General features: G+C 39.7%; 1 protein-coding gene across 3 annotated transcripts in view; it reads right to left on the reverse strand.

Moving 5' to 3' along the window:
* The window catches only part of LOC121952994 (protein phosphatase 1 regulatory subunit 1A-like), a 42,511-nt gene that overhangs the window by 2,413 nt on the left and 12,580 nt on the right, over positions 1-27,518 (reverse strand). For all 3 annotated transcript variants that reach the window (XM_042499900.1, XM_042499916.1, XM_042499908.1), the window contains 5 exons: positions 15,847-15,907; positions 6,894-6,931; positions 6,666-6,729; positions 5,009-5,191; positions 2,220-2,345 (listed from right to left, as the gene is read on the reverse strand). In XM_042499900.1, coding sequence (XP_042355834.1) covers positions 2,220-2,345; positions 5,009-5,191; positions 6,666-6,729; positions 6,894-6,931; positions 15,847-15,907 — 472 coding nt within the window. The remainder of the gene's footprint in view (positions 1-2,219; positions 2,346-5,008; positions 5,192-6,665; positions 6,730-6,893; positions 6,932-15,846; positions 15,908-27,518) is intronic.

A 27,518-nucleotide genomic window follows, 5' to 3' on the forward strand; every position in this document is an offset into this window, starting at 1 on the left:
TAAAAATGATCACTTGAACAACCACAGGGTGATGAGAACTACCTTCAGTGACAGAAACCATCTTTGGGGAAAAATGTAGTTGGTGTGTACTTTGAGTTTTTAGTTTGGCCCATGTCCATTCACTAACATGGAGGGGCAGGCTTTATGGCCTATACTGCAGACAGACAACAGAGGGCGATCGAGATTGAAAAGCTTTACTTTGGGGGAGCTGACATGTTGTCCATCTTTATATACAGTCTATGGCAATGACGTAGGCATCAGTAGCTAAAGCCTCATTCCCACTGCACAAAAAACCCGCTAACACCCGCTGACATCTGGCTTTTTTATGCAATGGGAATGCATACGATCAGGATTCACAACGCTCCTTAAGCTCTTTAACCGGTGAGATGCAATGACTAATCACTAATTAGTGTCGATCTCCTCCTAAGCAGCACTAAAACACAAATCCAAATACATCTACACTGGGTTTGAAAGAGAGACAGAATAAGTAAAAGATATATAACCAGAAGAAACCACAAAAAAAATTTCGAAGACCTCCTGCCGCTGTCTGCATACACCCTCGCCGGCTGACGGAAATGCCGACTCGCTCTCCAGCGGTAATTTCAGTAGCAGTGGGAATACAGCCATTTAGCAGGATTACCTGTGTTTAAAAAACCCGCATTCACATGCTAACTGCGGTGGGAATGAGGTATAAGTAGCTACACTGGAGATGCGGCTTTCCCGCACAGAAGCATGTAAATTTAGGTATATCATTCCCCCCCCAAACACTCGCACTGTCACTGTGTTATCCTCCTTAACGCTCTGCTAGAAGCAGAGTGGGTTCTGTTCAGCGTTCGCGTCACCCTGGATTTGATGTTGTTGTGATGTGTTGTATGTTGTGAGTGATGCAAAAGACATTTCGAAATCCGATTTCATCGTCCAGCATATCCAAACTGAAACGCATCTTTAGAAATCCCATTGGAATCGCATTTCAAACCCCTTCAGATGTGATTTGAATCTGATTTGCAAAAATCGCATTTCATGTGTTTGTTTGTTGCCCAGACTTTCAACCCAGATACAATCTGGATATGCCAAAAGACAGATATGGGCTTGCAGCAATGCCTTAGAGCATAGTTACTGAGAATTTGAGCAAAAAAGAAAAAATCTAAAAATAAATCAGATAGAAACATTCAAAAGGCGGTATATGTTGATGATCTTTTGTCCCTGATCCCGACCTGGGTCCTTTAGTACATGGTATCTGTCAATGCAATGTCCAGTCTGATGCTTATATTACCTAAATGTTCATTAGGATTTATCTGACACACTAAGACAACAGCTGTAGTCTACTAAACTAAAAGAATGAAATTAAAAGGATTAAAGACTAATGCCTAAGTTACAGCTCCGCAGCTGTACACCTATAGCTCTTTGCGGGCTGGTGTGAGCACCTCTCGCCCATGGACTAGGGATGGGTATCGTTAAGATTTTAACAGTACTACTACTCCTAGTGATACTGCTTATTGATCAGGTACTTCAACTGCACTCTTATCTGTTCTTTTTAGGGGGTATCTCTAATACCGGGTTTCGGTACCCATCCCTACTCATGCCCTGAGTGTGAAGGTTAGTTGGACTAACCCTGCAGTGTTACAGGGTAGATCTTCTTCCCTTATACATTATCTTGAAACATTTTTATCGCCTTTCCTAAATTTGTGCGGCTTATCTCGTCTTTCCATAGACTTTGTATCTGATCTTGCTGCCTCTAAAATCAGCTTTATGATCTGTTTGAACACACTGTAACACCTCCATAATTCCTAATGACGGATACATTACACCTGTGTTTTATATTTACACACTTTAATTGCTTTTAGCAGAGTAAGCCAACAATTTGCTGCAACTTACTACATTTTCTTGATTAATAGGTCCACAAAGATCAATGAGAGAAATAAATAAACAAACACAGTCTACAGCGACGACAGAACAGCCTCCGTATCAGCTCAGCACCATCAGCCCCGCAAATTTTTCCACTTCCGTATGAGCTGCTTCCCAGGGTACTTCAGCCGCAGCAGTGCTCTGAAGTGTGGATCAAAGCCACTTCACAGATGTTTGTTGACGAGCCATGATTACATGACACCAAGCCAAGCCTGTTGCACTGTTTAACATCTCTAAATAAACCCTGCCCCGTGAACGGATGATGAAGAGACCCCTGAGGGAAAGGATTCCTGTGTAAACGTGGCTGTTTTTACCTGCTTGTTCGTTGTTCTGTTGCGATGAGGGATCTGCTACGTTGGCAACACCGGAACAATCAGCCTTCTCCTTGGAGAGGGGGCACTCGAGTCCACCAGCTGCTTCTAGACTCTCCCTGGAGAACTCTGCAGGGGGCATATAGAGGACAACATGAAGGTGAATAGAGATATAAACAAGCAGAAAAGAAACAATGCACCTTCACTCATCCAGCTGTGTGCATAAAATATTCAGAACTACACTACATCAATCAATGTCACCTGACATTTACGGAAACATGTTTTTAGCCACACTGAGCAAATTCAAAAAGCTGATCTTTGAGTGAAACCACCGCTCGGCTGGGCTGGTGTTAATGGTCATCGATTTGTTTTTCCCAGCTTCCCCTTTGCTCCTTTCATCAGCACTGACAACTTAATTAGTAGCCCCTCAATAACATTGGAGCCATCCATGAAAAACCCTGCTCATCTCATTATAATGTGTGTGGGTTTTTTTTTAGCTTTTACGCCACAAAAAAGATGTGTGTCTGTGAATTAAAATGAAAATAGATAACATGAACAAAAAATCTATTTTGGCACTTCAGAAAAGCAGCTCTCGTGATGCATTAGTGCTGGGCAATGACTGAATGTGTGTCTAGTATGTGCTGTTCTCTGTGACCATCTACTCACCTTCCATTAAAGTAAATTATATGGCCTGAGAAGAAAAGCTGAGTCTGTTTTATCTCATCAGATGTTAAGGTATTTGGCACAGAAAGGAGACGGTATCTGCCAAGGTGGCACTCTGAACCATCTCAGTGTTTTCATTAAAGAATAATTCAATTATTCACTTTCTAGCAGAAAGTTGGATGAGAAGGTCGTTACCATTCTGATGTTTTTAAGATAAAAATGGAGCTACAGCCAGCAGCTGGTTAGCTTATCTTAACATAAAGACTGAAATCAGAGAGTGGTGTCACCATATTTTCAAACCCCTAAACCTTAAAAAAGTATTTCACAGATATAAAGAGGGTCCTCGCTTAAAGCTGTCTATGCAGTAGAAAGATGGTGCTACATGACCAGAGAAAACTAAGAAAAAGGACGCTTTTGCTCAAGAGGTAAAAAACCTACAACTAACAGAATGCAATGCGCCGCACCAGACCAATAAACACAACTGCTGGTGGGTGACATAATGTTGACTGGTCTGTGTGAAACAAAGGTGACCATCTGGATCTCATATTACAGTTAACTGGAAGGCTAAAGCATGTTTTTAAAAATTGTGTACTACAGCGTTATGCACAGACACATGTATGTGCTTATGCATGCACCACAGGCATTTTCAACAGGATGGGGAGCAAACAGCGCTCAGCACACCTACGTAGCCCACCACAAAAAACAAAAATAAAAACACATCAGGTTTTGTCTCCCAAAACAAACCAAAAGTTTTTTTTTGAAAACTGTTTAATAACACCAAAGCACACAAGAGCAGCTGACGGTCAAATATAAGCTAATGCTTATATTTGACCATCTTAATGTGATCTGCTTACTGGCAGTTGGCTCCATCTATACTCAGTGTTTAGCGTACAAACATGAGAGCTGTATCAGTCTCATCATCTAACTTAAGCCAAGAAAGCAAAAGACATATTTCCAAAAATGCATGAATATTTCTTTATGTATTCCTCTCCATTTCCTACCCCCCCCATCCCTTTGTTTCACTTCTTTTAATTCTCCTCTTTCTCCATAACCCTACCATCATTTACATATATCCCTTCCAGACATTTTATTGCTTACTTCCTCATTTTCTGCTTTACTTTACTGCTCCCCTTTTCCCCCCAATTCTACACCCTTCCCTCATGTTAAAAAACTGTATTCGGCTTCATCCCTCCTTTAATATAATTCCTCAGCATCTTCTCCCTCTCAACTCAAGCAACCACATTTTTCAGATGTCACAGCTGTGACCTCCTTTTCTGTCTGTCTGTCCTCCCTTCACTCTCACATCCTTGTGTGTCCCTCTTTTGCTCGTCCTTTCATTCTTTTTCTACTCATTTTCTTGCCCTCGATATGCAGACTCCCCTTTGGCCCTCTTCATACATTCATTCATGTTCTTTATTCATTCTGCGAGCTGACACTGACTGAATTGCACAAGTGAAAAGTACATTATTTCATGCACTATGCTAACAGTGAGTCTAATTTTGATTTATTTGTACTTACTTATTTTTTCCTACTTTCTAATTTACTAGAGAAAAAACGGACAATAAACAAAAGAAGTAAAGTAAAAAAACATACCAAAATTGACCACAGACAGATAGATAGACAGACAGATAGACGGATAGATAGATGGATAGATGAATAGATAGATAGATTTTTCATTTTTCACTTGTTTTTGATATCTAATAATTCACCCAGCTATTTTTCAGGTCTTTTTCATGTCACCTTTTACTATTTTTTTGCAGTTAGCCAAGTTGTGTTTTCAAATTAAACAAAGCAAGGTTTCAGAGGTTCAAATTCTTGTGAAACACATCTGAACTCAGCAAAGGAAAACTGATGTCTATCCACATTTTAAAGGGTCAAAAGTAGAATATTGTCCTTTGTTTAGTTTTGTACGCATACTTCCTACTTATGGTCAGTTTAGATTGTGTGGAGGAAAAGCACATAAACATGGAAACTTCTTGCTGTAAAATTTCATACATTTACAGTAAGTGTCTTATTGTACAATGTTGAAGTACTCCTATTTGTGTCAGTTTTAGCTGTCAAAGGAGGTTTGTGTTCTCAATAGACAGCTGCAATGCTGCAAATAAAATCTTCACAGTCTCCAAACATACCCTCCATTTGGCAGCGCAGTTTCTCAAAGGCCTCTGCAGTGGCCTCATCGTCGTGTGGGAGCTCCTCCCCAGTGGGAACAGAGTCGGGGCTGGGACGGTCTGACAGGCAGCTCTCTGAGGAGCACTCGTCCCCGGCTCCCTGCTGCTGCCTGTACAGGTGGTGCTCTACCATGAACTGCAGCTCTGGGAGGAGGGAGGTGGAGATAAGAGAGGTAAGAGAGACTCGGGAGAAAGAAAAGTTGGTTAGGAGAAAAAAGTTAAGATTAGGAGAGGATGAGAGAGGTAAGTAGAAAGCACAGAATCATTGGGGAAATGTTGGAAGAAGGAGGACACGCAAGAACAGAAAGTGGAGTGAGATGAAGGGAACCAATGGGAGAAAAGACTGAGGTGTCTGAACAGTACACAGGAAAGAGAAATGAAGGTGGAGACTGAAAAAGAGATCTAGCACTTCAAAAGAATATTGTAGGTTAAGCATTTTTAATCAAGTAGGAAGTTTTAATTAACATCCAACAGTGTTTGGAGTGAGGGGGCAGGTAAAGATACATTTGAGTTGGGAGGTGATTTGTTTAATCGCCTTCTTCAACCTCCTTTATCCACGACCTTATTACTCTTAATCTCCTTGTACTGGGAAACTAAAGCATGCTGATTATTGCCAGGGTTTTCTCTAAGAAGTGACTCATCACACTCTGAGCCGTTTAGCTGTGAAACTAATTGAAGAATAAACATCCTTGAGCACTAAATTTCACTTATCTTCTCATTATTGTTGCCTTGTTTCTCTGTTGGACCTTATTCTCTGTTGTATTGTGTGAATCATTACATCCTGTATTTGTGTTTAACTGGAAATTGACACTTGAAATAATATTTGCATTGCCTTTACAAAAACAGCCGACAGAAATAATCAGGTGCTGGAACACTTCTCCCACTCTGTGGGGGCGTTTTTATGTTAATCATTGAGAGTTTCTTTAGGTGGTGCAGGACCCCAAATGGCCTAATCTCACACAGACCCTCTTTTATGCCCAGAAAATGGAAATTGGGAGAAATTCTGGTAGAAAAATAAAGGATAATGAGTCCTTGCTGAGGCAAGTGGAGCACTGATTGGCTCCGAGGCTGAAATAAGACACTCATGGTAGAGCAAACTTCCGTCATTAGCTTAGATACTTCACCAAGTAAGTTCAAGTTTTCTGACATCCTTGACTCTATTCGACATACTAATAGCTTTGTCCCGTTAAAAGACAGGTTGGCATTTTAACAGGTTTGCCTTGAAACAATATTTCAGACCCATATGTACGAGCATTGAAGCACGTTTTGATTATGATGATGTAAGAGAAGGGACAGTCAGTTCTCGCTGAAAACTGAAGGTGGTAATTGTGGTATACTGTCATTGGACAAAATCCAAGTATCACAAGACATCCAAGGCAGGTGGAGTTTTTAATATATTCATTCCAATCCACCTGATAATTAGAATGAATTATGATTCAGTTAAAAGAGTAACTGAACAAATCGGAGATGTAATGGAAGTGGTGAGTCAGAAGTAACAGGCCTGTACAACAGCAGGAAAGATTGAAAATAATGATTTTATAGTTGTTTCATGGCAACTAGCAATGTGACCTAACACATGAAATGTCAAAATCACACATAACTACAAGACCAAGTCTACCTTTCATTGTAGGTGTCCCCTTTTGTCCTTTTCGCCTTTGTCGAGGGGAGTTCAACAAGGCTGCCTGTAAAACATCAATGTTTTATATCAGATGGGCAGAGAGCTCCTAGAAGGAGGGCATTGTATTTATACAGATGGAGCTGATTTAAAAAAACAGAAATCACATAATTCTATTTCTGTAACCTTATTCAGATAAAAATGACCCTCATAAAGCATGAATTACATTACCTTGTACAACTGGTTTGGGAGACGATCTTCATCTATCTCTGCAAGAAATAAAATATTCAGTTATAAAGTGTTCATAATAAAACAATTTTTTTTAAAAAAAGAGTTTAAAGCAAATACAGAATGAAAAGGCAAACATGCAGTTAAGTATGCAAAACTGACTGGTTCAACATATTGTGCAGCCTTGATATTGTCCATAACAGCACAGTTGACCTGATCAGTGTGTCAGTGTACTGCAGCTGGAGGGCTGCTGTGTCTCAAGACAATGCAGAGCAGTGACCTCCGGCCAGACGGTTACCTGACACACTACAAACCAGTGCAATAAGTGTCCCCTCAATTTTTTATCAAGCATGGTGGGCGAAATTATTTTATTTTTTTATGCTGCACTTTCTTTGTGAATAAACACAGACTCTCTGGATGATTGTTTTTGTTAACAAAGGGGATCCTAATCCGCTCTCATCTTCTTCCTAATAGACTCCCGTGTGTTGCCAACCGCTGATGATAGATAAACAGTAAAACACTGTTTCTCCAAAATCTCTTAAGGGAACTAAGTGTGTAACACACTCAAGTGTAGTCTGGAGCTGAGATGATTTACACTTGAATTCACAAAAGGATAACATGGTTGTTGCAGCTGCTAAAACCCACAAAAATAAAACAAAAAGATACTGTGTGATTCTCAAAGCCCAACAAAGGTTGAAATGCATCACTAACTGTGCTGCAAAGCACATAGCATCCTGGTGTTCCTGTGCTATTTGCACATATTTACATTAAGTAATATAAATATATTTAATGAAAAGTTTGCCCTGTTCTATGCAAATGAGCCTCATTGCAAAAGCAGTCAAATTCACAAAGATCAGCACTAACAGCCGCAACAGTAAAAGTATAATTATAAGCATCTTCAGAGAGTTGGCATTTACTGTAGCACATTTATAAGGAGTGTCAAAGTCCCTCTCTGTCACATTTAAATTCCTTGTCTGAAGTTTAAAGGAATGCCTCTGCACCCCTTCAGTCAGGACCTGCAAACTGCACTCATTTATTGGGTGTCTTTTTGCTGTAATATCATTAGCCCAAATATCGTTGAAGCACATAGCTTTGTAAGTGATGCACAATTCAGGGTGCATCGCTGAAAACTGAACGAATTCATCAGTGGTCGAGTCCATTGTTTGTGAATTTGCCCCTCAGTTGGCGGAGTATTAGGTACTAAAACCAATGCAGCCTGAAGTCTACAACAACAATCCTGCTACACATCCTTCCTTCATGTCAGAGATGGGAACACGTTATTGTTTTGCAAGTCACAAGTTGAGCAGACGTTTATTTTTGTTTGTTTGTTTGTTTGTTTGTTTGTTTTTAATTGCTTGTCAGTATACTTCTGGGGGCATTTTGGTCCCAAGATTTTACAGCAGAGTGAGCACTCCTGACTTTGACTGTACTTGAAGCTCATGTGACTCCTGCTGGATAACGATTCATAATCTGTTCTCAACATGTGAAACACGACTCTGTGGTCACTATATGAAACGATTGTAATAGACACTAAAATAACTTGGCTGGAGTACACTGAAACCATTAACTTTGATCAATAGTGAGTGCGTTGAACCCGCATTCGACTCCGCGTATCCAGCCTGGCAACTTTATTTCTAGGACACCACCTTGTTGCTTGGCAACCTATGCATCCCTAGGCACTAGGAAGGCACTGTGTTAGTGCCTCTGTGTATGTGTGTGTGTGTGTGTGTATGCGTGTGTGTGTGAGTGCATGTGCATATATTATCCCTACTTTAAAGTATGTGCCAGGCTGTTCAAAATGCCACTGATGTGCTTGTTTCTTTATTCATCACTCTCTCTCTTCCTCTCTGCACCAAACACAAACTCAGTGGCGTATAAAAATCTGACACGCAAACCATTACATTTCATTTCAAGAGGGATTCATCTTTACAACGTGCGTATTTACAGCGATGCTCGAAACTCAATTTTATTTTTAGTGTCTCCCTGGAGTTCGAGAGTGTTCATACATCCGTTATGGATTTTGTTTAGAATCAATCCCAGGAAATGGGCCATGGTCCTTCAAGATACAGAGTGAAGCTGAAGCTTTATAAACTGGTATTTGACAGGCAGCTGCCAAACTGTATCAGTCTGAAATTAGAGTTTCATCACACCTGTGCAAAGCGTACTCTGAAACATTTTGTGTAGAAATAATGAAGACTTTCTGCATGTTTGAAAAAAGAAACTGTGAATATTAAAGAAATCTTCAGGAAATGTTCACAACAAAGCATGGTAAGTGAATGCTGTAGGCTGTGTATGAATAAATGCAGGTTTTAAATATCTATATGAATAAATACCTTTTTTATTGTATTTTCTAGACTGGGTTGGTGTATTTTGTGATCGGTATAGGCGTGATAAGCTCTGGTGTTAGCCTACACCTTTTCAGTCAATGCTGTTATTTTAAACTGATCATCAATTTCACTTTGTTGCTCTTTAAAGGGATAAATGTGAGATTTTCAACTAGCTTGGTTTGCACACACACACCCCCACATTCTATACCTATTTTAAAAGTATTTGCGACTTTCTTCTGAACAGACAGCCTAGTTTTATTTAGAGACCACCTTCCCAGCAGTGAAATACTTTTTAAAGCTATTAAGCTATTTTAAACCAGTATGGTTGCCGTTGTAACTGCAGAATTATTGCATCTTAAGTAACTCCGATGATTAAACATGTGCAGATAGTCAAAGAAGATACTGTAATTACAGAAAATGAGTATCTTGACCATGAAAAGATCAACCTGAAGTACCTGTGCTGTGAAAGTCTGAGATTTTAGAGATGATAATTAAACATTAGCGCAGCACAGATGGGATGAAATAGGAGCTCAGGTGTCTTCTCAGGTTTTCATTCTATGTTTGAAATTGGAGCAGGGGATCAATAAACTGTAGACTTAAAATCTGTGAGTGAGCAGCTGTACTTGAATTTGAAAAAAAAGCCTTGTTAAAATTATCAGTAATAGTAGCAGTAGAATTCATAGTGGTAGTAGCAGTAGTAGCAGATATGTTTGATGTATCACTTGGGTCAAAAGACATGAAATATGGCTTTCACTCGTCTGATATTAAGATCGTTTTCTATGTGTATCGAGCCCATCTGTGCTGCAAAATGAAAGAAAAGGCCAATAAAAAAAAGGCCGTTCCGGCAGTGATGAGTCTATCACTGCAACTCCCAGCTGACTGACTGTCTGACACAAAGCCAGACGAGAACACAGAAAATCTTCTGACTCCACTTTATTCAGCCAAGCCGCTTTAATTTAGCTGCCAACTGTAGCTGGTGTCAATTTATATTTTCTGTACTGAATTTGTTGAAGAAAAACGAGCATATCAAGAATGTGCTTGAACTGTGTGTTAAAAAGGGAAAAGAAAAACACGTCTTCACACAGTCAGTCATGGATTTGAGAGGGTTGTTTTATCTTTTTGCAGTTTAATGTTGCTATGCAAGGAGAAAAAAATGTGGGGGAGGTAGATGTCTTTCTCCCTTTATGCACAAATAACATGAAGCTCCTTGTTTTTAATGTCAAAGAAGACATTCAACACAAACTGTTTTCAAACAGATATCTTATTAGCAAAATAATTAAAGATTCTAATAATGTTACTGCCTGTTACTCTAACTAGAGACGGTTTTATCCTGAAGAAAGTGTGTGCGAGCGCTGACAAGCAGCAGCTGTTGATTTGTTGAGCACAAATTGACACAAGAAAAGCTGCATTTACCGGAAAAACAACAGGCCGTGATTGTTCACAGATTATGATTATAGCTCACGAACATGACATGTCTAATCTACGTATCTGTCCCCTGGCACTGCAGGGACTTTAACTTATGATACTCAATCGACAAAGTGCAAGCTGTGCCAAGAGAGAAAGAAATGCGTGTTGTACAAAAAAAAAAAACAACAGTCTGCACAGTTATTAAAACTGATTGATTTTGTGTAATGAATTTAAATTACAAGACCATGGTTGTCAGGAACATCTTCATGAACTGAAATTAAAGTTGCATGATGCAATACACGTTCAGTTTCTTGAGAAGTTTGCTTACAAAACAAATATTAAAGCCTGTAGCTCTGATTTTCGGATTATTGGTGGCAACAGGGTGACCCTGAGCATGAGGATATAGGCTATTTTATAGTGAAGAGACTGTTGTAAGAGTGAGAAAAAGGTTATAAAACCTTTGTCACAATGACAGTGAATGGATGAGTGACACCATTTCCATTATTGTATCTTCTGAGTCCATTTTAAATTGAAAGACACACAGATTGCTTTCCTGGGCAATTATAGTTGTTGTCAATGCAATGTGCACCAGCACTTCTTTTCCTTTTTTCACTAAGGTCTTGGAACAAAGATAAATCAGTCCATCTAGCCTTTTCTTGCAGTTAGGGTGTCATACATTTGCCAAAGTGCTTCAAGTGGCAGCACTCACTCCACCGCAGAACCGCAGACCAGCTGCTGCTGGTGCTTGTACAGGTGAACTATCACACTTAAAGGGCACTACAAAACGCTGTCATTATATGTGGCATTAACGGTTATTTCCTCCTCCTTTCAAAGTATAGCAGTGCTCTGCTGTTGCTCATCAGGAAACACAAAATACCAAAGTAGAAGTTCATAAAAAGGTATTTTTCAACGTTTCATCTACTACAATAATAATAAAATTAAATAACTATTTTTCTTCGAGATTTATATAATTCCACTCTGTCTTTCTCCGGCAATCAATAAAGACATGAATCCTCCTCTTCATGGAAGATTCAAATCAGGCACACTCTTGTAACAATTCCTGCTCCCTCATTATTTAGCCCCTGGCTTGCATCTTAGTTGTCTGTGGCTGCTCCCCTGATGTGCTATTGGGGTTCACAGTGCACAGGGCAGAGCAATCTGCAGAGCATTAAATAATGCAGAGCTCTGTCTGATGTGGGGCACACCATTACTTCACCAGCAGCGCTCCTCTCCCTCATCATCATATCTATTCCTCCCCATCCCCCTCCTCTCTGGCACATCCTCCTTTTACACACACAACTGTAACTGTCTCGGTCTCAGACTTGGTGTTCAAATTCTGAATCTGTCCATGGCATGGCTGTCTTTATCATAATTTCTCAATTTCAGGACACACTCACAATGAGATGCAGCCCAGTATGAGATACAAGCAACTATAGGGAGTTTGAAGCATACTCAGTTTCACACTGATATTTCTATATGACCTAGATAAACAAACAAGACCATCAGCAAGAAGACTGGGTATTTTTATATAGTTATTTTTTATGCCTGTTTGTCCAAGGGGTTCAATTCTCTGCAAAATCAGATGACATAATTTATGGCATGCAGATCAGAAGGGCCTCCGTTCACAATTTTCTTAAGCAAAGTTTGTAAGTGAGTAGCACCTTAACCTGTAAAAGGAAGCAAAAGATTTTTTCTTTAGAGAATGTTATTTTTGACATTATATTTAGTGGTTGTGACTGATTCTGAGACAGGAGAGAAAACAAAGCTTAACTAAAAGATGAAAAAAAAGCTAACAAGAGTACGGATAGAGCACAAGCAAACAGATGTGTCAACCTTGGTCAGTCATCCAGCACAAGGAGAGAATTGTGGGACTTGAAAAAAGGATGAGGCCAGTGTGAAATTTTCAAATTGGTTAGACATTAAGCCAAACACTGACCAAGACTGGTTTACCAAATTTTGCCAGGTGTCCTACTTGACTTAGCAGTCAATCCTGAGTGGAACTGACACTGTGTCCCAACAGAAAACAAGTGTCTAACTTTCACATAACATCGACACCAGAGCTCTCTGTCAAACTGAATGCATTAAATATTCACTTCTTTTACTTCAGGTAAACAAACCGTAGCTATCAGGTGTGTGATCCAGATCAGACCAGAAACTTACACACCTTAAACATGGGTGAGTAGCCTACTTGCAATCTTCCTATGTTTGTAACATTACTTTTTAAATCAGAACACATGTTTTGCGATGTGTTATTGACTGGAAAATACATACAATATAGTCAACAGCAAGTAACTTTAGCCTAGCGCGTTTTGTGCAACGGTCATTTACCTCAGCAGAAACTTTGATCTTCCCAGTGATTTCTCTAGGCTATTTTAACTTCATGAATCAGCTAGTCCTCGTCCACTGCGGCTCTTGCAAAGCGAGCCTCAGATATAATTAGAAACATTGTGTCCTTCAAATGTTCAGCTAACAACAGGGCTTGCATCCAGTAAGAAGAGCTCTTTCTTTGGCTTCAAATCCAACATGTTGTCATATTGGCGCAGTTTAAGTCAAAGAGAATAACTCCATGTTACCATGTGTCCTCTTGTCACCAAAAACGAAACAAACAGTGTGCACAGCATACAGCGTGAACTGTAAAAAAAAAAATTATTTGCGTTCGTCTTTCACTGCTTCCATAACACATGCAGGCGCCCCCCAGATCAAGATCTTAATGATAAGAGTTGGTGGACCTCTTGGAAACACTACCACTTTTGTCCACAGGGGCTGCCAAAAGCAAAACAAAAATCAAAGTACCTTGTGGATGCTTTAAATACAAGACCATCAAAAGCAAACACCTCTTCTTTAATATATACTGCTTACTTGCCAAACATTGTTGCCAGTAAATAGAGGGCAACATTTGGTACTTTATTTATTCCAGGGGGAAACTAGTTTGGTTGGATGGAGTAGGGACTGGTTGGATTAAGGGAAGTTTACCACAGTTTAATTACACATATTACCCGTAATGTTTTGATACCAAAACTGGTTGAAAATCGACGAAGTATTCCCTTAAATGAAATTAAATCTGAATTTATTTCAGACTCAGCTCTTTTTATGTTTTCATCAATGAAAGCAGATTACTCTAACACTAAAAACAGCAAAATTAATATGACTACAAAATAACGCGCAGCAACAAAATATATTATCGAATAAATAACACACTTCCTCCTTTACTGTGATCCTTTATACTTCATCTCAGTTTCTCTGTTTTTCTTATTCGCTTCACATTTCTCTACTTGAGCGCCTTCGCAAGTCTCCTCTTTCTCTTTCCTCTCCTCTTGTCTCTGATCTACTGAGCGGGGAGGATTGTTGAGGGTTTTCTCTGCACTTTTATTCAGAGATCAAGGTTGACTCTGAGACACTCCACATGCTCAGTGTCCAATTACTGAATCAAACACATGCAATCACGCAGAGAGACACACACAGACATACACACTACGCAAACAGATCACAGGCAAAGAATTTTTAATCAGACCTAATTAGATAGACTGTTGTCTGTAAGATAAAAAACACTAACTGCTTCAAGTTCCAGTGATAAAATGCTGCAATTTACTCAATATAACAATGGCAGTCTCTGCTGGTCTCTTCAATGACGCATCAGCTCTTAATTTATTCATACAACACAGAGAATACCACCCTCCGTTTTCTCACCTGGAGTACATTACACTCGCTGCACTATATTCCCAGCTGATCATCTTTTAATTTGGGTCACATTACACACTCACATACTGAAGTACAGCAGAGTCAGGGAGGGAAGCAGGGAGCTGCTGGATGACTCATAAAGGATGATAATTCTCCAGGGGAGCGCTGTTGTGTTTGATCATTGAGTTCCCATGAGAGGAACTACACACGGCTGTTTTTGTTGTTCTAATGCAGCAGGAAGCTTCATTTGGTGCATAATAGACTTGTGATGCTGCATCACAGCAGTTGTAATAAGACAGTGGTTCCCTACTGGTACCAGCTACTGGGTCCAGATTTCTCTTAATCAAGAGTTCAAGGTCTGCACATAAGTGAAATTACCACATATTCAAACTGATTTGACAAAATGTAAATAAAACATGGACCCTCGACCCATTTTTGGACCACAACCCACCAGTTGGGAACAACTGCAATAATACATGATAGTGTGTGGACCAACAGGACACACTGAGGGAAAAAACCTACTGACAAAGTCATATTATTGCTCCAATCTGAGGACACAAAGCCAATACCCACAAGGTTAGGCATTTATTCAGTGTGTTTAGGTCAGCTGAGGGTTAAGTGAGATGAGTTTGGGCATGTTGAGGTTATGGTTAAAATAAATTCTGCTTTATTACAACTAAGGTCTTATTTTTGTAGTTTTGGCAATAATTTCCCTTGATCAGAGTATGTGAGTGTTCTGGAGCTGTGAGAATTTCAGCTCCTTGCTCACAAAGCTGTTTATACCCTCAGCTTCCCACCCCAGGCTGCTTCACTCAGTCATTACATATCATTCAACGCTACCTCAAGACTCCTTTTGAAGGTACTTTGTAAACTCCACTGTAGAGATCGCAGCAGCTAATATTTGGCAGAAAATAGTGTGCGTAATACACAGATGCACTGAGTTGGGTGTGCTTGGAACTCATGGTGTGAGCTGTACAGAGCAAAACTGGAGTGGAATATAGGAGAAGATAAGAAGACTGCCCAGATTTTTGAGAAAAATGCTTGGCGCTCTATCCAAAGATCCTTCTTCTCACATGCTACGCTATTATTTCTGATACCATTATACTAATGGATGTAATTGCTGACATTTGGGGACACAGACAGGGCAGACAGGGCAGGAAACACGAGAAGACGGATGAACAGACAGGTTGTGACAAGACAACAGCTCAGCCAGAAAGATGAACCAGGAATTCTGTCCATTTACAACTGACAGCCATTTCTTTCTTTTTCTAATATGTTCACCTAAAGCCATGGTCAGACTAACTTCAACCCTGTGGGAGGACATTACTTTGCAACAAGCAATAAGGGTGCAAATATGGAAAAAACCTAAACCGACAAATATTCTTATTTAACAGCCAAATCTGATGCAACTGACATAAGCCCTAAAGTTTAGGTTGAACTTCAAGACAATGAATGTAAGTCGATACAATGATCTCATGTGACATAAACAGTGTGTGTGTGTGTGTGTGTGTGTGTGTGTGTGTGTTTGCATTTCAGTGCCTTACCAGGTGATGACTGATCACTGGATGCCACTAAAGTTGCAGGTGTGGGTCTGCGTCTTCTGATCTAAAAAGTAAAGCAGTTTTGATTTAAAGGGAGAAAAAAAACATGTTCTGGTAAAATGCAAATGTTTTCTGTCATGAGTAAGTAAAGCAAACTATGAAACTGAGATAGAATCATTTTAAAACCTTCACTTAAGGATTTTTGAGGATCTTCATTTTGAATGTTGATTTATAAGTCACAAGTACTTCCAGGCTGTAATTTCACACAGGCTTTGACCTCTAATGGGTTACATTGGCTCAACCAATCCAAAACTAATAAGTGCACTGATATTTTCACATTCTCATTAATCAGGCAATCAGGGAGAGAGAACCCCTTCTCCCTCAGTACTGGTCTTATGACCAGCTCAGCTTCCAGTTTCTCTCATGCTACTGGCAGCCCACGACACAGGCAGTGGGATCCATATTTTGGATTTAGTTGTCTCTGAAGATGCCTGACTTGTTTGAGAGCAATGCTGGATCTCACAGTGCTGTGCAGTGAGATCGGCTGGGCAGCCTGCCACCACCTACTTGCTTCTTGGCTCGTGAGTAGCAGACTGTGGCAGCTATGGACCATTCTGGGATAATACATGAAAGAACTTGCACATTTCACTGAGCTGTGCAGGAGCTGGACTGTCCAAACCTACAGTAGAGCTGTTTCTAGGAGGCTATGCATGTGGATATCAAAACTAAAGTTGCTGTATAACCTTTGTTATTTTTAAATGCTTCAGTAACACACAGAAGTATCAACCAGTATTTATCAATAAAAATGTGTTGGGTGATGCAAACAGTTTTTTTATTATAAAGATATCAGGATTGCCATAGTTTCACTTAAGAAAGTTGGATTTAGGTAAAAAACTAAGTTGCTAAGATCAGTGTCAATTTCCTCAACAGTTTTGCCAACGAAATTTGTTTTATTATCATTAACAAGAGGAAACAAGATTAAAATATTGGTGTTGGTTTCACACAATTTTTTGTATGAAACTTATTAGAAAAATGTTTTAAGCTCGGAGGCAGAGAACGACTGTGCTTGCATCTTTTAAAGCCTTTTGAGTGGTATGACATCCGAGCGCTGACTAGCTGGCCAACTCTAGTAAAAAGTCACTGCAGGGATGTTTGTCTAGCTGGTAAAACACTCACAGCGGAGCAGCATCAGCACTTAGCGCGAGTTGTCAGATGTAATTCTGCCGAAAATAAGCATCCGGTTAAAACTGACCTTTGTTTTAGCATGCATCAGGCTCTTTGGCAATGTAAAACTACAAAAAATGTTAATTTGACTGCCAGCCTAACTCTAATGTCCAATAAAAAGGGAGATGAAAAAGAAGGCCAGAAAATAAATGATAACCCTCTCAACTGTGAGCAACAGCAGTACATTTTATGTAATTTGTACCTATGTGACAGAAAAAATGTTTTTAGACCTCTGTCCCAAAACACCCAGACGGCACTCTGCATCACCATACCCTGTTTTGACTATATTTATCCAAAACCACTAGTTTTGCAAAATGATACAAAATATGCTTTATTCTGTCTTTAGGTACAACTCCACACCACACGTTTTTAGTCCAAGGGCTACCCTTGAGCACAGCTGCATTTTTAATGACTTTAACTTTTGCATCCACGATCTAAAATGTATTTTCTATCCCACAGCTGATAAATAGTTTCATAGTGAAATATTCACTGCGTACGTCTGCAAAAATAGAACAAAATCAGTTCTGCATCCATGTCCCCAGAACTTTGCAAATAAAGGTTTTTGAGGATGTCCAGAGTGATTAATTTTATACTGCCTCCAGTATCAGGTGATTACTTTTCCATTTTATCGCTTCATAAACCTAAAAGGCTGTTAAGTGGGAATTTGAATAGAGAGTCAATTACACACACACTCACACACACACACACACAGAAAGACAAAGACAGAGAAATAGAGAGAGAGAATGAAACAGCAAGAGAGAGGGAGAGAGAGAGGGAGAAAGAAAGAAACAGAAAGAGAGAGGGAAAAAGAAAGAAAGAGAAAAAGAGAGAGAGAAACACTAATGCACTCCTCACACATAGCTGACAGGGTTGCTGACTAATGCTGGAGGGCATGCGAGCTCCAGTCCTCCATGCATCTTTTCTAAATGCTGCTTGTGCACTTACAAAGCTGTGCAGTCTTCTCCAGCCAGCCATATAGTTTAACCTCAGCCAGCACAGTGCAGCATCACTGTATTCTTTGAGACTGCTAAAATCCAATAATAAAACTCTTTTCTGTCAATATGAGAAACTAAAAGATTTGCTGTGATTCTACAAATAAAAGAGTAAAAGATCTGACTCCTTTATAATACAGGTCCATTCAAAGTTCAAGGTGAAAACGTTAGAGGATCCAATGTGTAGGTTTGACTTTGAGGCTTTGCTGTGCTAAACAAAATACATGAGGAAATTAGTTAATAACACATAATGGTTAGAAGCATGAGACATCGCTTTAGAATCTGTTCAGTACAAAAATACAAATGTAACTGCAGAAATAATGTGCAGTAATGAAAACTGAGCAGTCAATAGTATCTCTATTGCACAGACTAATTGGGTATTCAAACTTTAAGAGGTTTCATCTTCATTACCTTTCAAATCACAGCCGAGCACAAGAAGGCTATGTTTGAATAAGAAGTGTCATTGAGTGACTTTTCTTTTCTTTACCAGGCAGATGTTGAACAATTTGTACTCTTTTCCAAGAGACGCACATCAACAATTCAGTCATCTTCCTGTGGCACTACTACCTCTTTTCTGTATCTGCATGTTCTCACAGTAATGTCTGTGTTTAGGCTGATGTAAACACAGGTCCAGGTAGATTTCAATTTGCATAAAACTTTGTCTTGTGTCACTGGATAGCAATCCAATGCTCAATTGCTCAAGCTATATTTACAACTACATCTGCCTGAATACAGTGCAGTGTGTGGTGTTAAAGCAAATGCATCCCTAGCACACTGGCAGCAAATGACAGCAAAAAAAACAAAACAAAAAATAACCATGTTAAGGTAATAAGTAATCATTACTATCCTCTTCTCTGTCTGCATGTTGTAACTTTTTTTTATTATTATTTTAGAAGACAGAGTCTAGAAGAGTCACATTTTTCCCAGATAAATGAAAATCTCGCTATGGAGGCAAAATCTAATAATAGTTATCTGGATGCAACACACTAATCTGAATCTGAATTACTGTTACCGTTACTTCTTACGGCATCTTTTTTGAAATGGTGATCTTACACATCCCGTAAAAATCATGCTGAAATCAAAGACTAATTGATTCAAAACTTTTTCCACTAAATCACAACAATGTGAAATCTTAGCCATCAAGATGAGGCTTCAGAAATCACTGAGCCACACCAGGTTTCCCCTTATCTTTGTCACTATAATCTGAAAGAAGTACATCTGACAGTCTGTAAAAAAAAATTACTATTACTATTACTACTACTTACTATTGCGCTAAAGCAGTCACTAGAATCAACCGCAGGTGATCTAATATAAATGTTTACAAAAAGATATTTTAGTGTACTGTTTAGCTGTAAAATGAGAACATTTGTAAACTGGCCACAATAATGTAAACAGTCAAGCCATTACAGAGAACCACCCACTGGCCAGACCAACTTTCTCATTTTAATGCTCAACTGTACATGAAAACATGTTTCTGACAACACTTGAGGCAAAAAAATAAGCAATGCAGTAACAGAATCTTAATTCATATTTTATCAGCGCCGTTTGACAGCAGCTCACCAGCAGTGATTGACATGATTGACATCTGCTTTAGAGACCCTCGGTTGGTTTTGTTTATGTGCAGCAAGGCTGTTAGAAGCAGTAAAAGGTAACAGAGAAGCCAGAGGAGTATGTTTTTTTTTCACAGATTATCTGTCTTATTTAGTGCTGTGTGAGTACAGAGACAGTTAAAGCAAATATTAAAAATTGTATTTTCTTTCAATAAAAGTTATGGCTACAGCTTTAAACTAAGGGTCTGGAAGTTCAGAAGGCTCTATGCAAAGTCCGTTACATTACTCATCCACTGAGCAAAGTTTCTTATGTAGCTGCATCACTATTAAAGCCTGAGACTACACATTGTGCTTTACATTTCTTGATTGCAGGTTATTGACCCTACAGGTCAGGTCAGCAATATCTATGGAAAGTTTAAATCATATCAAACTATAAGTCTTGTTTTTATTGACCTTTCCTGAATACCCCCTTTTGTCAGGTTCTGTTTATATATATATATATACTCCGTTCTGTATATTTATGTGCAGCACTTAGGGGATCGAGTTTTAAAAACTGATATAGAAATCAAGTTTTATTTAGACTCTTGTGTATACTATAAATCCATGTAGTAATAATTTAGTCCTGTGTGTGTTTTGTTGCCCTTCCAGAAAATCCACCTCCAGGCCCACATTAAAGCACAACGAGCCGTGGCTGTGTAGAAGTGATTATGCCCAGAGTCATTGTTATTCTCCTCACCCGGCAGCAGAGCAAACTCCCTGATCCTTCGCTCACACAAATACCACCGCTGACTGGACAGGCTCACCCCTCAAACCACCGAGCCTGCCTTTCAACCCACAGTCCGTTTAAAATGCACTTCTGTCACTTCTCACAACAGCAAACAAAAACAGCCTTCGAAAGTGATGGGTGGGCAGGAAAAGCCGTGCATGCCTGATATTCTTGAGTGGGGGCAGCAGCCAAAATACCCTTGGCAGAGAAATATAGGTCAGGCCAAGAGACAGCAGAGACAAGGCCCTGTTTCATAATCAACACTTGTGTTTAGTTGACATTAGGCATTATCGAGGCCAAACAGTTCTGGGGACTCCCTGAGGAAGTAACCACTGGAGAGCTCTCCTGAGAGCTACACAACTTCAGTGTCTGTGTTTTGCAAACATTTCTAGTAGAAATGGTGAAGTGATGTCAGCTGGCCAGCGATTGATATAGCCACATCTCCTCTGTGCAACATACAGTAAAACCTGGACTGCACTGCCAGTCCATTTGTCCATGTTTTCTTCAATTTTTTCCAATTACAAGCTGTTGTTTGTGTATCATGTCATCTGTTATTTACACAGCTAAGTTTTTGAAAAATAGTGTTTGCTCCTTCCACATTGGCTCATGTGTTCAACCAATCAACGTACATTTAACACCACTCAGCGTTCCTCTTGTGTGTCTTGTGTTTTGCTGCCTCAGTGGGCAGCAAAACACTAATGGATGTTGTTGTATTTAGTATGTTGTTTGATTTTGTCCACGTTTAGTATGCCCACTGTCCTTTCACATAATACATTTACATTTCAGTGGAGGTGAATTAAGAGGACTGGAGGAGCTACAGCTATTGTTCAGGATTAAGACAGATTTGACCTTGTGAACTCTTTTCATATTGTGGAATAAGCAAACTCATAACTAAATGGGGTGATGGAGGAAGAAAAAAGGTTTATAGTTCAAAATGTGCTCATGGAAATCTTAAAGCGTAAAGCCTTTACCTTTTAACCCCAATTTCGCTTTGAGGAAAGTCAGTGGTAGTTTTGTAATATTTGCGCTATCAGAGTTGCCCTGTGACCTTCACAAGAGCAACGTGCTGGCACCAGTCAGCGCCATGAATCAGAAAAGGGCACTCACACCCAGTAAATTGCTGCAGAAATAAAGGTTAAAGAAACTTACCCAACACCTTGTTACTGGGTGGGCCAAGGCAGTACTGAGCTGTCAGTGATTCAGTACAGTGCGCAGACAGGAATTCATGTGATCCTTCATCCTGTCATTTGAAATATGGTCTTGGTATTGTTCAGGCGAAAAACAGCTTCGGTTATTAGAAATCCTCACACACTCTCTCCAACTGTGGTCTCATTTGGCGCTGAATAGAGGAAATTACTGTATTCATAGGACACTCCGAACCCAGATCACTGACTTCCACTTTCTTTTATCTCAGTTTCTTCAGTCCTCTGCCCCCCTCTCACTTTCTATCAATCCTTTGTCTCCCCTCAAAACAACCCTCTTATAATCGTCTCTTTCGCTTCACATCATACAACCAGCTGCACCGGGAGAGCAGGGGTTAGATGCAAAACACAAGCTGTAATTTCATTGCCTTAATAATAGATTTTTGTTGAGAATGACAATAAATAGCAGCAGTTTATAATAGAATACATCTTGGGAGCAATGAGGGCTAAACATTGTGTTTTCACTAAAAGCAGCATGGACAGTATCTGCTCAGGCCTGTTATTGCAGCAGCTGTGAACCTGTGTGAGTGTCTGTACTTGTGCCTCATCTGACAAAAACAGGACCAAATGTGTAAACTGGTAATTGTGAGTCCTTGATCGCAGACAGGACAAGACAAAAAGCTTCTTCACACTTCTCATTTCTTGCCAGAAACTGTCATTTTTTCTGCTTTAACAGTTGTCATTTTATGAGCTGTAGCTAGCTGCCTAATTACGCCAACAATGGCTCTATGAGTTGGAAACTTTGTCTCCATTTGACTTTTTAATCTTTCCTGCTGACTCATTTAAAAACAAGAATTTTGTTAAAATGGGTTTAAGATATAAAATGGTGGCTACCCACCATCCTAAATGACTGAGGCTTAGTAAAGACTTTTGTTATGCTCTTTTTTTATAACCCAGTTTGGCTGCTGAGCTAAAAAACATTCTCATATTTCCTAACTGTGGCCTGTTTTTTTTTATATTAAACATACATGTAGTGCTGCCAGAGCACACTGGAATGACACTTTTTCTCTCCAAGTGAAGAAATGAAATATCAACAGTTTGCATAATAAAGTTGAAATTCACATACATTTTTTAAGCGCAAGAAGATCCAAGTAATCAGTAAAAACTTATGCAAGAGCCAATAAAACCAATGGAATGGTCACAGATGTCATATTGACATTTGAGTTATGTTGATTGATTCACAATATCAACTTATATATGAGTAACCTTCAGCAAAACATTCCACATTAAATTAGCGAGTTGCTGCCAGTAGCCTTTGAGCTACATAGTGAATAAAATCATTTCTCAGTCAAGATAGCTAACTTTATATGAAATGTGCATCTCTCATCTGATGGTTTCTTTATTTGTGATCCATTAGCAAAGTAAGATTACAAAGCCTGCCTGTTAAATTTGGCCCCCTTGTACTGCATTCATAGTGCCAGCAGGAAATAAGAGCTTACTTTGCAATGTTTTAATAGCTTTGGCTATCAGATGAATTTGATCTCTGGCTGCACTGTAGCTTTTCCTCAGAATGGATATTTTGAATGCCGCTTCATTTACTCAGCACAAGAAAGTCAATAAATCAGTCAAAACACAAACTACTTGTGTCCATGCACCTATACTGCTTAATAAGCACACTCATTACTACATTCATGGTTTTACCTAAAACTCCTGAGCAAACTGTTTGGAGGACTGCCATGCAATTTTTAAAACTAGTGGTAAAGTCCATCAAGCCTTTGATCATGTGGTCAGTTATACTCGACTAAGGTGTGTAAACACATCATTGTTGTTACATAGGTTACATAACCTTTGAAACGCCTTTGAAATGCCAGTCAAATCAGATTTGGCAGTTAAATACGAATATTTGACAATGTGTTTTGTTTTCCATTACAAAGTTTTTATGTTTGAAATGGCTCAGCAGGATGTTTAGAGTTACAGCTGCATTGACGTCAAATACTAAACAGGATAACGGCACCAACGGGTTGTATATGTGCAACAGCATTTTTTGACGATTCCAGATATAAGACAAAACCCAGTGACTGTATCATACTGAGTTGCTGTGAGCTGTAAATTCACCACTTCTAGGCAGAAGGTTCCCTCCTCTCTCCCTCTGTGCCACTGCCTGTAACTACGTCAATCAAGAGTAGCGTCAACATCAAGAGCACTCGCTCTGCAGAAAAAGCTGAGGACCAAAACATCCCCAGAAGCACACTGCACAGCACACTGACTAGACTTGACACTATCTAAGTCCACTGAGGGGTCTCCAGTGAAAAATCTCTGACTTTCAGGGGGCAGCCCTGATTGCAAGTGTAGGAAGCATGTTAGCTGGAAAAGTTTTAGAAAAGCTTATTCTTCAGCATGTGAAGAAACCAAAAGCTCAACAGGCCTGCGGTGCCTAGTTACAGTTTCTATGCTATGATTGGACAATCACTACTCTGGGGAGGTGTTAAGCAAATGGCCAAGGGGCAGTATCTCCTGGTTAAAACCATATATTTCAGTTTAAGCGGTCCTGATTACCTTAATGTGCAAGACATATATGCATGGTGTGATAATAAATATAATCTACTGCAGTTCTTGCAGAATGTCTTTTTGGAAAATGTCCCTCCTGAGGCAATACAGAGTAATGGTTATGTTCTCAGTCAAGGACAAAGATGGTCTGACACATCAACGTAGGGAATACGTGGGAGGACATTGTCAGCCCTGAAATGCCTGTAATAAAAGATCACCTCAAAATGTCATGATTCATAATCCCACCAAGGATTTTACTGCCTTCATCCATGGATTTAGTTTTACCAAGCAGGTTTACTTCATCTAAATAATAAAGAGATAATGAAAGAGTTCAACATGTGAACAACATTGTCATCAAACCTGTAAACAAGCAAAGATAAGTTTAATTTAGAGGAAAACCAGCTTTATTTATCATTTCCATTTAATGTGAAATAATAACCTGCTGTTAACATTGCTGCCTCACTAATCAGACTGCTGCCTCAGTCTGGCAATAATGGAGTCATTAGTGTGTACGATCTGAATATTATGTAGACATCATGCAGACATAGTTTGACATTTGGGAAATATTCACTCTGTTGTCAGGAGTTAGATAAGCAGGTCGATGACACATTTATATCAGTCTGTTAAATTAAATGCTATGGCCGGCTACCAGTTAGCTATGCACAAAGAGTGGAAACAGAAAAACTCTTGACGGATCAGCGAACAGTTCACATTGGGAAAGAAACGCCTGTAAATCAGTGGATACTTTTTTTGAGCATCAAACCCCCGCAAATTTAGTTGTTTCACTATCAGGATTTAATCCATTCTGTCCAATAACATTTAGAAAGTCCAGAAGTGCTGCGTGATAAAATCATTTCATCCCCATTTCAGTTAGAAGTGCACTAAACCACAGGTTAGCTGTTCAGCTGGCAGAAGCTGGCCACTCAGGTGCATTCAGGCATGCTTGGCCGCCTCAAGTCTCTGGTTTGCATGCTCTATGGGCCCCAAAATGTGGGAAATCCAAGTACTTTCAAAACACAGAAATGGAACATTTTTGGCCACATGCACCACTGAGCAGCTCTCATAGGAATGAACAGAGTTCCACCTTTAATGCTGTATCCAGGTCAACATCCATGCTCTAATGTTTGTGAAATATGTATATAAAAGAAAGGATGTCCCAATCCAATCTTAGACGCCGGTATTGGGGCCAATCAAGGTATTTTTTGACTGATCAGGATCGGGATTATTTAGCTTATAGAGCCTCATTTGATCCTTTGTTTTATGTCAGCTGTTTTAATTTCACGCACAGCAAGATGAAGCACAACCCTCAGCAACACTCATCCACTCAGCTGTCTCGTGTGTGTGTAAGAAGCGATAGCACCACCCGCCGCAAAACACGACATACGATAAACAAAATGCAGTATGAGACTGTTCATGAGCACCCGTTTAATTTCAGCTTGATGCGATGCGATGCGGAGTTTACTACAACCTCACTCACCACTGGCCACTGCAAGTACAAAAGCAAAACAACTCAACATGGCTTATATATTATGTATTATCTGCCCTGAATTGTGAGCACAACAAAAAACAAATACTTAATGCAACAAAGTTCAGTCAGGTAAACCAGACACAAGCTGCACTGACGCAACAAACACCGGAGAATAGGCCACCCCCTAATTTTAGCCCCTTTACCAGCAAGATGCAATGATGCGCCAACAGAAAATTCCGTCGGTCTCCGCCTACGCAGGACTAAAACATCGATCCAAATAAGTCTGCACTGAGTTTGAAAGAGAGACAGAAGAAGTAGCAGATATATGAAAACGATATACGTAAATTTTTCACAGACCTCCATCTATGCTGCTCTCTATTGTTTAACTGTTCTCCGGCCTGCCAAAACATCAAATGTGACACACCAAAAAAAAAGAAAACACACACACACACAGAGAGGGAGAGAGAGAGAGAGAGAGAGAGAGAGAGAGAGAGAGAGACACATTCTTATCTGCTGCAAAGTCGTGTACACAAATCTGGTCTACTGGCAATGGGAAAGAAGTCCATTGCCTATGTTAAACAGGTTTACCTTGTGTTTTAAAAAAAAATGCTTACATGCCCTAATACTTGGTGGAAAATGAGTATAAAATAAGCAGCTGAGAGTCTTCTGGCTCCAGCTTCATATTTAAGGGACAGATGGGAGAGTAGTATCTTATTGGGATAAGCCTATTTCCAAAAATGTCAAGCTATTTCATCAAATAATCAAACTGCACCACAACCTATTCCTACCCCACTAGTCAGCAGAATTTCTAAGAAATTGCATCAAAATAATCTGGACACTACTATCCCCCGTCACCATCAGGTCTTGGCCTCCATGAGTACAGTCAGTTTGTGCTCATAAGTACACAGTGAGCTCTAACGTAAGGTTACGATAAGAGTGGAACACACTGTATCTGTGTGTGGATAAGAGAGTGTGTGCTGTTGTTGAGAGGGTCAGACCTCAGGGAGGCAATTCTGACTGACGTGCAGGTCTCCACGGAGGCTGATTCACCATGTTGGTGGGAGTCAGGTTGCAGAGATTACTGAACCATGGGTGAAGCCCCCTGGCGTGACATTCATAAGTGTGCTTGCACGGCCACAAGAACACACCCACGTTTCCTTTTTGTGTTTTTTTTTTTTCTTCTTTTTCTTCAGTGACCACTCAGATTGGTCCTCGAATAAATAGCATATTCAACAAGGGCATAGTCTCAGTGGCAATCAGCCAAGCTTTGGTCATGCTTATTGAGGCTAAGAGCTAAGAACTCTCTCGGGTCTTTGCAGAAGACACAAAGTGAATTTTACTTGGAGCTAAAAGGAGATCTGTCTGCTGGCAAGGAGAAGTAGGTAAACACCAGGCTGGAGGTGTTTAAGCTCGTATATAGAACGTCTGCACCCTGGGATCAGATGTGCGATTGAATAAATACAGACAGTGAACACCGGCTCCCTGACACACAGACACCAACAGGACAGACAGGAAGACTTTAATTACGTCTGTATCTTTTAGAGAGAAAATAAGAGACAAATGCACTGCAAGGATGAGCATTGTTAAAGATAGAGAGACACACACATAGCTACACAAACACATTTTTTTAAAATAAATGACCCACAGGCACCAATTTACAGACACAGTGTCCCTAATATCACTTGGCCAATTCCACACATAATGATGAGTCTTAGTTCAAACGGCAACATAAACTAACAAACAGCACAAACTAATAAGTTTCAAGCCTGGATAATCACGCAATCCAATCTTTATGCTCATCTCCTAGTGGTTTCATTAAAGTTATAATCCTGACGATTTCAGTCCTGGTTGATTTGGCGGTGCCTGTGGTTACCATAGTGATAGCAAGTGTGATTTGACACTACAGATCACAGGATTCTTATTCATTCAGTACTTGCTTTATAATATCATCTCTGACAGGTGTAGAGTTGCTCAACTGTAGTTTTC

This window comes from Plectropomus leopardus, chromosome 2, assembly GCF_008729295.1.
Source record: "Plectropomus leopardus isolate mb chromosome 2, YSFRI_Pleo_2.0, whole genome shotgun sequence".
NCBI classification, from domain to species: domain Eukaryota; kingdom Metazoa; phylum Chordata; class Actinopteri; order Perciformes; family Serranidae; genus Plectropomus; species Plectropomus leopardus.